Source organism: Eubalaena glacialis, chromosome 8, assembly GCF_028564815.1.
Source record: "Eubalaena glacialis isolate mEubGla1 chromosome 8, mEubGla1.1.hap2.+ XY, whole genome shotgun sequence".
Classification (NCBI taxonomy): Eukaryota; Metazoa; Chordata; class Mammalia; order Artiodactyla; family Balaenidae; genus Eubalaena; species Eubalaena glacialis.
Genome location: NC_083723.1, coordinates 118,306,105 through 118,318,128, shown reverse-complemented (window position 1 = coordinate 118,318,128; position 12,024 = coordinate 118,306,105). Strand labels below are relative to the sequence as shown.

Genomic DNA, 12,024 nt, shown 5'->3' with positions numbered 1-12,024 from the left:
GATTGGTTGATAAACTACAGCCCACAGGCCAAATCTCGTCTGCTGTCTGCTTTTGTATAGCTGGCAACCTAAGAATGGTTTTTACAGTATTGAATGGTTGGAAAAAAATCAAAAGAATAATAATATTTCATAACGTGAAAATTACGTGAAATTCACATTTCAGTTTTTTTGGAACACAGCCATTCCTACTCATTTTTTTTTGTCTGTAGATGTTTCCATGATACAAAGGGAGAGCTGAGTAGTTGGGACAGAGGCCCTTTGGCCTGCAAAGCCTAAAAGAATTACTGTCTGGCCCTTTACAGAAAAACTTTGCTGATGCCTGGTCTAGAGTGGTAATTTATCTCAAGCTTTTATAAATGACTTTATTCATTATTGAATGCTTACTACTTGCCGTGTCCTGTGTTGCGTTCTTGTATGCAGATGCAATAATGAACAAAGGGACATAGTGGGTACCTTCATGGAGCTTACAGCTTAAAGCTAATACTTTGATTAATATTTTAATAGTCATAAGGTAGATGTAATAATACAATTATTTGGTCATTAATAAAATATTTTAATATTCATAAGGTAGCCTATTAATAATTCAAATAATAATAAAATTATTTGGTTAACTAATCTAATAATAAAATTATTTGGTTAATCTGAGTATTTACCATAACCCTTACTTGAACCTTTTTTCTTTTTAAAATATACCACACTGAACATAAACCTTTGCTTTTTAGATGACTTGTGATTTTACTGAGATTAGGATCATATATTATGAGCATATATTTTTGTGTTTGCTATAGCTATAGATGCCGGCACTATTGGAAATTAACTTGAACTATTACCACTCCAGGGCATGTTCTGAAAACTGTTTTTTGCTAAATTTTACTAAGTTCCTGATATCAGTTTGTTTCCTTGTCATTTTTCTTTCTATCGAGAAATAATGACTCATTAAAAAATACTGTGAATTATTTATGTAGTACTTTATACTGCTATATTAAGCCTCAGTGGTACATTTGTATTTCGCTTTACCTGATTGGATGTTCACTTTGTTAACATTAATGTATTGTTGAATTTTAGTTTATATAATTGCATATGAAGCACTAATATTTGTCACCATTTTAAGAATCTGTATTAATCATACTTTAAAATAAGTGTTACATAGTTTCCTAATGGCAGCAGGTAGCATAATGCCTGAAAAAATAATGTCATTGTTGCTTTTCTGAGTCAGACACATAGTCTGATTTATCCACATTAATATTTCAGAGAAAAGTACCGTTAGTCCCATGAGGAGAGAAATGGTTTTAATCCATCCATCATTGATCTATCCATCAAACTTCTGTAGACTGCTTGGTGTGTGCTGGTATTGTCTTAGCAACTGAAATGCAGTGGTCAGTTTCCCTGTACTCAAGGAGCAGTGAGTCTTCTCTTGCCCGAAGATCCTGTGATCCCAAAGCTATAGGCAAGGATTTGCCAGACATGAATTTTTGCCTGTGTGTGTGTGTGTGTGTGTGTGTGTGTGTGTGTGTGTGTGTGTGTGTGTGCATGCGCACGCGATTTGTTCCACTTTGGTTAATTTGCTCCGTTGGTTAATTTGGTTAATTTGCTTTCTCTCATCCTTGAAAACTCTTCGAATGGCAACTTTATATACTAGATTATATTTAACTTTCACTTACTCAGCTGTTTGTCAGAGACCTTGCATTGTTTTATTCCTGAATTAAGAAGTCAGAAGTCCCCTCGTGCTCTGGTTTTACATACCTTTGCTTCTGTAAGACATTGGAGAGAAAGGTGTCATTTCAAAAATATCGTTTCTTGCACCACCTCAGTTCACTAGTGCCAACAAGCTGGCACTTTTGTGGCACTATATTTATAAATGTTTTTCACTAGTTATCTGTTGTAGAAAAGGCACAGAACTTAATAAATTCACTTCATTATGTCCAAAAGGTAATCCAAGAGACATATTTACACAGGCGTCTCTCTTCCTGCTTCTTTTTTTACATGAGGAAAAAAGGGTGCTGTAAAGGAATTTTATAGGACGTCTAACTTGATTTTACTTAAAATGTAGTTTATCATTAGTTCAGTATTAGTTTTTCTGTCGTGTGGGTAAACTTAGGAAGTCTGCTCGAAGAAACTCAAAGTTTTTTAGAAGTAATTTAATCTCAGGTAATTTCACTGTGAATATGTTTTATAATACTTGTACCTGAGTCCTTATGCTAATCTTGAATGTCATCACAGCAGTGATTTTTAAAGACCATTAATGTAGTATAATCTGTACTTTTTTGGGTAAAATGATTGTTGTAATCAGATCATTATTGTGATAGTCTAACATCATTGCTGAGATGTCCTGTTATGTGAAATAATAAAGATAATGAGAATGATTTTAATGATCAAGGTATAATCCAGGCATGACAGGATATGTCTGATACTTTCTCTTTACTTTTATAGCTCTTGATCTTGTTCCTAGGCTGACATCATTACTTATTCCTACCTTTTATCTTATTTAACACAGGGATGTGAAATTATTTCAACTCCTGATCAATACCATACTGACTTTACCAAGTGCCTTGAAGTGCTCCGAAATAAGATAGAAGAAAAAGCCCTACAGGTAAGATAGGCGCCTATTTGGTGGTTAAGAGTCTTATACCAAGGATGTGAAAAATCCTGTCTTTACTTATCTGAAATCATTATTTGCTTTTGTGCTGCTTATCTGGATTCCCTTGTCAGGTTTTTTCAGTATATGAATAAATCTGCACTTAGTTGTCAAAACATTAATGTGTGCACTTGAATCAGAGGTCACAGATTCCAGAACCTTACTGTGATGAGGTCCCAAAATGGGTGAAGCGGACCTTGTATAAAGCAAACAAAAGTGGCAGCTCATTCTCAGCCTAAAGCGAGTAGCTGCTTTCTACCTCAGGTTGGTTGTTGCTGTGAAGATCTGTGTGTGTTTGTGTTTGTGTGTTTATATATTATGTAGGCAAGACAAACAAACAGATATGGCCTAGATTTGGCCAACATTGCAAACTCTTATATAAACAAATAAAATATTACTACCTTTTTTTTTTAAATGAGAGAAGAGTCTGCTGCTTTGCACATGTGGACTCTTTAAGGTGTTCAGTAGTGATTTGCACCTAGCACCCAAGTGTATAATCACATCAATTAGCTAATGCACAAATTTGTATGTTTCTTTTTTTTTATAAGTTTATCCATTTATGTATTTTTGGCTGTGTTGGGTCTTCGTTTCCATACGAGGGCTCTCTCTAGCCGCGGCAAGCGGGGGCCACTCTCCATCGCGGCCTCTCTTGTTGCAGAGCACAGGCTCCAGACGCGCAGGCTCAGTAGTTGTGGCCCACGGGCCCAGTTGCTCCGCGGCATGTGGGATCCTCCCAGACCAGGGCTCGAACCCGCGTCCCCTGCATTGGCAGGCAGATTCTCAACCACTGCGCCACCAGGGAAGCCCTGTATGTTTTTATATTTTACAATTTTTTTTTGATACCTGTTGAAATGGTATGCAAACTTTTAAAAGTCTGTATTCCGTGAAGATCCACGAAATTAAACCTGAAGCAGTGAATGACAATTGACCATTATTTTCCTGGGAAGGGCAGGAAGGTAAGCTGAGATGCATGATCCAATGTGTCATTTTTAAACTAAGAAAACTAGGAAAACACCTTTGTACATTAGGATGGTTTTCACAGTACAAGTAACAGGAGACGTGTTTCAGCCTTTCCTCAGTAATCGAACGGGGTAGGGCCGACTTCAGACACAGCGCAGTCAGATCTCATGTCTGCTTCTTCCATTGTCTTGGCTCTGCTGTGTAAGCTTTCTCTTCAGTCTGGTTTCCCTGACTGTCTGCAATGGCTGCTTGTAGCAGTTTTTTTTACACCGTTACATCTAGAGGGATTGAGGGGCAGGGTCGTCACTTCCCACCGTCATTAGACCTAAGTCCTGAAATCTCTCCATTAACCACCACTTGGTTTTGGCGAAGGATGATGAGAGTAACCTGATTGTCTTGGACTGGAGCAGGGAGTGGGGGGTCAATCCACATGTCTCATACAGTCCAACTACACGGCTAATACACGTGTGGCGGGACGGCACAGGCAGTGGAGATGCACCCCTAATAAAAACTTACTCCTTCGCAGAAGTTATGAAAGATTTATTCTGATGTATATTTATTAAGTTGAGGCAATAGATCCTTTTCTCCCTTTGAAGGAAAGCCTTGTTAACTATTATAATTGACAAGTTCACTCTGCAAACTCAATAAATGTAATTGAACGAACATTTCTCATCTCTGTTGTAGCTTGAGCTGTACCTAATGTGCTACTTCCAGCAATCAATTGCGGTAATAATATATTTGTTTAAGGAAAACAGAAGACAACCTATTGAGAGTTATCTGCTTCATCCCAACATAGCTGATGTTGAGTTTCTTAGAAAGAAATTCTAAATCTTCACAACTGTTTCAATTTTCCTAGTACTTCCACTGAGTGTATTGAAAGCTGGGAATGAAATTATGTGAGTGTCATTTGTGGTGTCTAATTGATAGTATCTCTAATACAGTGTTCAGTCACTGAATCTCAAAACAAATCATCGTTATCTCAAACTCAACAAGGCCAAAATCCAGAGAGAGCCTCAAACTGGGGGAAGAGGATAATCAGGTGTATATAATCTGTGAAACAAATTGGACCAAGTCTTGGCCGAGCCAGTGGAGGCCTGGAGCGAGAGGACCTATCAGAGGACTCCTGCATTGGGCAGAAAGGGCCACACCCTCCTGCTCCCACCGTGCTTAGTCATAGGCTGGAGGCTGCCAGGGATGTGCATGGCCCTGGTGGCAGGCTGTGCTGTGTCATGAAGGGGTTGCCGCTGGCCCGGGACAGCCAGCTGCCCTCCTCTCAGCCCAGTAGCGAGGTCTTTGTGGAGAGAGTGGGAGCTGGGCACCTCCGTGGTTGGCATGCTTTGGGTCCAGTGCGTTCTCCAGCCTCATCTTGAGTCCCCCTTTCTCCTTGTTCCCAAAATATGCCAGATTCCCTCCTCTCCTTTGCCCTAAGGTGTTTTTTATATATATGTTGCCCCCTCTCTCTAGAATGTTGTGAATATATTTTGATTTTTTTTTTTTTTTTTTTTTTGTATTTTTCCTTGTCTTTGCCAAGGCCATGATGGCAGAGTATGCCTGACGTCCTCAAGGAGGTCTTTCCTCCACCATAGCTCTGGGTTAGGCTCTGCGGCTCTACATTTCTATGCCTCCCTCTTTCCTCCTTTGCGATACTCTGAACACTTCTAATAATTGTGTTAATTGTGTATATCTAATTGTTTGCTTAAGGCCTTTCTTCCCAGCTTGACTGTGTAGCCCATTAAGCTGGGATCAGGTCTGTCTTGTTCACGATTGTATGGTAGCAATGTGCGTATAAGAGATGCTCGGGGAACTCACAGGAGAGCAGGAGATGATGCAGTTAGGAGAGAGGTTTTTTAGAGAAGGCTGAGACATGAGAAACAAATAGAAGTTAGATGGCAAAGGGGAGAAGATGGTGGCCAAGTATGGCAGTCCACAGAGAAGGTGGCTAACACTTCAGTGAACCAACAGCAGATGGTTTGAAGAGCTTTACGACAGAGAACGGTGTGGTTACTTGGTGTTTGAAGAAGCATGGTTAGGTCAACTGAATTCATTACTAACAAAACCATCCAAATTAGCTCTTGTTCAGACTGAAAAAGATGGTTATGTTAAATCTGAGGACTGTCTGTGAGCTTCCACCTGACTTTATGTTTAACCTGGGAGCACAACATTGTCTTTGGTTTAACATAATAGCAGGAGAAAAGCAAGCTTAGAAAGATTGGAAAGGAAAATCATAAAAGATTCCCCTCCACACATTCTCCTACCCTCAAGTGAGATCATCATGAGGGCTTTTACAAATTTCTTCCTAAATACACATAAACTGTGTCAGAAAATCCTTTCTACTTCTCCACCTAATAAATCTTACAAAATTATCATACATTTCTTGTTTTCCACTTATTAAATTATAAATATGAATTTGTATTCAAAGTGTCTGTATTTTGTAGTAAGATCTTATCTTTTTAGCATGTACTTTAAAATATTAACTATAGTATAAATGAATTGAATTAAAGTAGTATTTAATGTGTTAAGGAACCATACTGTGTAACATATTAGAACTTTATAGAATTCGGATCAGGGTCTGTCATTATCCTAAAGGAGTTTACTATCTAGAATATGAGGTTAATTATAAAAGAAAAGCTTTCCCTAAATTAACCTTATTTATTATTTATCTGTTTTAAACCTGCTCTTCCTCCACTTTTATTCCTCTGCAAAAAGGGTCTCTGATACATGTGACTCTCTAATGCTTTGCTTTTATGTTGCCACATTGTTTATCTGTGCCTGAGTCATGAATAATAAATTTATCAGGATGCCATCCGATGTGACTGAGTCTTCAAAGAGCACATACATATTCTGATGCTGTAACACATGTTTGAGATCTAAACCCTGGAATTCAGTGGAAAACATTAAAAGCTATTGCTCCAAGTTTCAAAAAATGTAAGATGTACATTGTTTAGGATGAAGCAGGAAGAAATCTAGATTATAAGGCCCTAAGAATAATAGGTCTCCTAAAATACAGATTAGGGTATTTCCTAGAATTATATGGCAATAGAATCAGTTACTTCAGTGTCTGATGTTTTAAACAGACTTTATATTGGACAAAATTTGGGCAGAAAAGTTGATGTTAATTTCAAACTGTATATTGTATAGATTTGAACTCATACTAGTTTTATTTGCTAAAACCTCAATACATTTTAGCCCATTTATATTGTGTTATTTTTTGTAAGCAGTTTTTTAATCAAATGATGCAGGATGCTGAGTATTATATAAATAAGAGCAAATGTGTAAGTTTTATACACACAGACAAATATTAATGACTACAAATTAAATATCACATAAAGACTGTAGGATTGATCAATTAACCCAAGAGGACAGAGTAGAAAGACCTTGAGTTCACCTCCTCTCAGGGGCACACCAAAATTACAACTATTTACAGAACAGCTATCAGAGAAATAGATTGAAACCTACCAGAAAAGATCTTATACAATAAAGCTATAAAGAAGGAACCCTAACAAGATGGGTAGGAGGGGCAGAGTCATGGTATAGTCAAGACTCTTACCCCCAGGTGGGCGACCCACAAATGGGAGAATAATTACAACTACAGAGGTTCTCCTCAAGGAGCAAGGGGTCTGAGCCCCACACCGGGCTCCTCATCCCAGGGATCCTGTGCCCAGAAGATGAGCCCCCAGGACTTTTGGCTTCAACGGCCAGCGGGGCTTACATTCAGGAGACCAAAAGGACCAAGTGGGGAGATAGAGACTCCATTCTTAAAGGCATCCAGGGGAGAAGCAGTAATTTGAAAGGCGTCTGTGTCAGACCTACCTGCTGATCTTAGAGAGTTTTAGACTATTTATATCTACTGATTATCAGTATTGGACATGATTGGTTTGTAATGGACTAATGACTTTTTTATGTTCATACTAAATATCTGTTGCTGCTCATCAAATTTAAGACTGACTGTATCTGATTGGACTAATTACTTTATCAATATAATAAGATATCCCTAGGGTTCCTGGAAGAACTATGATAGTACCGTGAGAAGTGTTTTCCAAGGTACTCTGATGTCTTCAATAAAGTCCGCTCTGATGAGCTGGTATCTTTGGCAAGATTCCAGTCTTATCTAAAGCAAAACGTAGTAAATCTGTTGTGTGTGTACACATGTGTTCTGGAAAGGAATAAATACTGTCTTTACATTAGAGAAACCTAGCAGATACCACCTTAATCAAGGAATCATAATTAACATCATCAGTGATAATTCATGTTAGTAATCCACGCCCCTCTCTCTAGGTATAGAGTGAGAAGGGCACTTGTGGTGTACTTCCCTAAAACCCATAATCTCAGTTTAATCTTTGAAAAAAATCAGAGAAACCCAAATTGAAGATCATTCTACAAAATACCTGACCGCTATTTTCAAGGTCATGAAAGACAAGGAGAGACTGAGAAACGGTCACAGAGCAGAGGAGATGAGAGAGACATGAAAACTAAATGCAGTGGGGTGAAATGTGAATCAAGTCCAGAGTTTCATTAATAGTTGTGCCCCAGTGTCAATCTTAGTTGTGACAAATGTGCCATGTTTATATAAGATGTTAACATCACTGGGAACTGGGTGAAGTGTGTACTCCCTGAAGTATCTTCACGACTTTTTACTAAATCTCAAGTTATTTCAAAATAAAACATTTATTTGAAAACGTATGTCCAGTGTTGCAAATATGCTCTAACAGTGGAATGGTGTCATCTTTCTGTGCCATGACTTATAGTAATATAGAATAAAAAGCAAGTACTACAATCGATAACTTTTTGTGGACTCTCTCAATTTTAAAATGTTTCCTCAAAAAGTTTCAAACTGTAAGACTCTGCTGTATGTTTAGGCAACTATTGTACATGAAAACTATGCCTGCTTGAAAATCTTCACTAGAAATTTGATGGTGTTTAAACTACATGACAAGCCAGATCCTCTCAACTTTCACAGCTTCCCTAGAGATCAAAGTATGGTAGGACTCAGTCAAGGATATGATTTTATCAGGAGTGACTCTAGAAGGAGTAACCCTGTTTATTCCTGCATTCCCTCCTGACCTGTCAAAGTCCTGTGGTCTCCATCCCCACCTCCATTTTCTCCCTGGCTCTTCTTATATTGGTATTCTGTCATACCTGCCTTTTACCTTTATCTTGTTTCCCTGGGCTTCAGTTATCATTCTGTGCCATTAACTCTATATCTTATATCTCTAATCCTGAACTCCAAAGCCCTATTTCTAACCACTAACTGGAAGGCCAGAGGAACTTCATTTCAGTGTAAACCAAAATTCATCATCTTTCTCACAAAATCTCATTTTCTCTTTCTTTTCTGTCTCATTCAATGGCACTACCATCCATCCACCTGGCAGAAACCTGAGAGTAACCTTATATTTTACTATCCCTGTACCATCCCTCAATGGCTGGTCACAGTTGCTTTAATTCTACAAGTATCTCCTGTGCCCACTTTGTTCTTTCCAATCTTACTGGTACTCTCTTAGTTCAGACCTTTATCATTTCTTACCCATGTTATTTTACTAGCCTTGTGTTTGCCCCCTTCACTCCATTCCCTTACTAAAATTTATATCCTCTGTCTTAAATGGACATCTACTTTAAATCTTTTCTTTTCTCCCAGTTACTTATTCAATAAATACTTGGTCAATGAATAAATTTATTTCCAATAACATCAAGGCAGATTCCAAAGGATATCCTGGCAAACCTTAGCTGGCATGTATCCTCTGTGAAAGAATCTTCTTAGTAGCATTTCCTACTAATTCTCCCACGACACGTGTGACATGTGTCCAGATTCCTTACATTGCTTGCTGTCTGTACCAACTGTAGGAATGAATATGCTTATTATGAAAAGAATTAGTCTCCAACACATTGTAATTAGAGGTTAGGTGCTCAGATGCTTGGGTTATGCTGACATTCTTTCAGCTGCATGACTACAGAAAGCTCTTTAACTTCTCTAAGACTAATCTTTCTCATCTGGAAAGTCAGAATAATAATCTACACGTACCAGCGAGTTATGAGGCAAAGCATTTACTGCAGTGCCTGCCACATATAAAGTCCTTCATAAAAATATAATAGTAGCAGTGGTGGTATTAATAGTCATATATTTTTGTGCACCTTAGCTCTTGTGATCTCATAACATTTTATATAATTTCCTTTGCATAATATATTTATATATTTACAGAATATAAATATAAATTTTATATAAATAAAATATAAAATACTGTATTTTATAAAATATATTTATATATTCTATTTAATTTTATAAAATATATTTTATATGTAATATAGTTATATATGATATTTATTTTATAAAGTATATACCTTAATATATTTATTTTATAAAAATTATAAATATAAATAAGATCTTTTATAAAATATATATAGTGATCTTTTGATTTTATAATAAATTTCATGGACCAATATGATATTCAAATTAGATAATGTTTTTAGGAATCAGACTAATTAAAGTTTATAGCCCAGTTTCATGGACTCATCATTTCCTTTTCTTTTTTTTTTAAGTGAAAACAATTTTTTTTAATGGAGGTATAATTGACGTACAACATTATGTTAGTTTCAGGTGTACAGCATAATGATTCAATATTTGTATAAATTGTGAAATCATCACCACAGTAAGTCTAGTTAACATTCTAGCATTGTTTCTTTTGGACATATTCTAATTTTACAAGATTTCTTTTAATGTCAGACACTTGAATTAAACAGAGGGCTCCTCCCATGTTGCAGTGTTTCCTAGGGGAGGTCTTCAATGTCCCCTTTTCCCAGGGGACCAGTGAGAATGGGATCTGTATGTTTAGTGATGGGATCCCTCGGCAGGCGAGTTGCACAGCCCCGCTGACCACTGTGTGCCTCGTGCCTGGATGGAGAGAGAAGAGGAGAGGTGTGCCCCAGCTTCTGCCGTGCTGCGGGGGACCTCGTGTGCCTCGTGCCTGGATGGAGAGAGAAGAGGAGAGCTGTGCCCCAGCTTCTGCCGTGCTGCGGGGGGCCTCGTGTGCCTCGTGCCTGGATGGAGAGAGAAGAGGAGAGCTGTGCCCCAGCTTCTGCCGTGCTGCGGGGGACCTCGTGTGCCTCGTGCCTGGATGGAGAGAGAAGAGGAGAGCTGTGCCCCAGCTTCTGCCGTGCTGCGGGGGACCTCGTGTGCCTCGTGCCTGGATGGAGAGAGAAGAGGAGAGCTGTGCCCCAGCTTCTGCCGTGCTGCGGGGGACCTCGTGTGCCTTGTGCTTGCTGAGGGGTTGCTACCCAAGGTAAGCCAGAAGTTCCCTTCGGAGTTCCACAGGCAGACTTTCTCCCCTTAGGTACACTGTGGAAGCTACTGGGGATCATCTTCCGATCAGCCTAACAAGCTTTTACGTAGTATGTGTCTGTTAAGACATTATGCTAGGATTCGGTGACCAAATCCATGGCCTCAGATAGACTCCAGTCTAATAGAGGAAACAGATAAATGAGTAGCCAGAGAATAATTCAGACTATCGTAGATGCTGTGACTTGCCTCTTCAGGATAGATTCAACTTCTTAAAAAACGGATTGTTTATATAGGACGCTTCTCTACTTCCTCTTTTAATTTTACATTTGAGAAAATAGAATAATAAGATTTTTTTTTCCTAATGAAATTGCACTCGTATCTATGAGGCCTTCCACGACCACCCGGTTTAAATAGCACCCCTCACCCCTCCTCCTGTTTCGTCCCTCAGTTCAGCAGGCCTCTACCCTTCCCTGCTCAGCTTTCCCCATTCCACTTGTCACCGTCAGACATATTTAGGATATTTGTTTCTGTTACATGTTCACCCACTGGAATGTAAAAGTTCACGTGGGCAGGGAATTGTGCATGTTTGTTCTCTGCTGTATCCCGAGCATCTCAAACAATACCTGGCAGTCCCTAAATATTAATCGAATGAATATATACATATATGAAAGAATCTTCTTTTTTAGCAAGACCTTTTTATCAAATGTTGGTAAACTTTATTCAGTAATCTGCTTTAACTTTAACAAGACTTATTCCACTGCCCTAGCTCTTGTCCCATTATAATTGAACACTTTTTGGTTTTGGCCAGTACTTGGAGATATCCACTATTATTTGGTCATATACACATCCTTAGTTTTTCTCTTCATTTTATGGGGAAGGGAAGGGGATGTGTGTGGTGTGTAATTAAAAATGGTACATATAGTATCTTTATTTCATTAATTGATATTTTATAATACTTCTGGGACCAGCTTCTTTTTACCAGTCTAAGTTACTTGAAAAAGTTGAGAGCTGACAAATGAGAATACATAGAGATTGTCTCATAAGCCATTACCATGGTGAACTTGACAAGAATAAATCTTGCCAACTTCCTTGAATTGATACTGAAAACAATACCATACAGTTTCAACATCAGCTCTGTAGCTCAGGCATTGTAAGGCTT

General features: G+C 38.3%; 1 protein-coding gene across 1 annotated transcript in view; it reads left to right on the top strand.

The window, feature by feature from the left end:
* TPK1 (thiamin pyrophosphokinase 1) overlaps nucleotides 1-12,024 on the top strand; it is a 358,113-nt gene that overhangs the window by 179,500 nt on the left and 166,589 nt on the right. Inside the window, exon 6 of the mRNA XM_061198139.1 lies at nucleotides 2,495-2,590. Within this exon, the coding sequence (XP_061054122.1) occupies nucleotides 2,495-2,590 (96 nt within the window). The remainder of the gene's footprint in view (nucleotides 1-2,494; nucleotides 2,591-12,024) is intronic.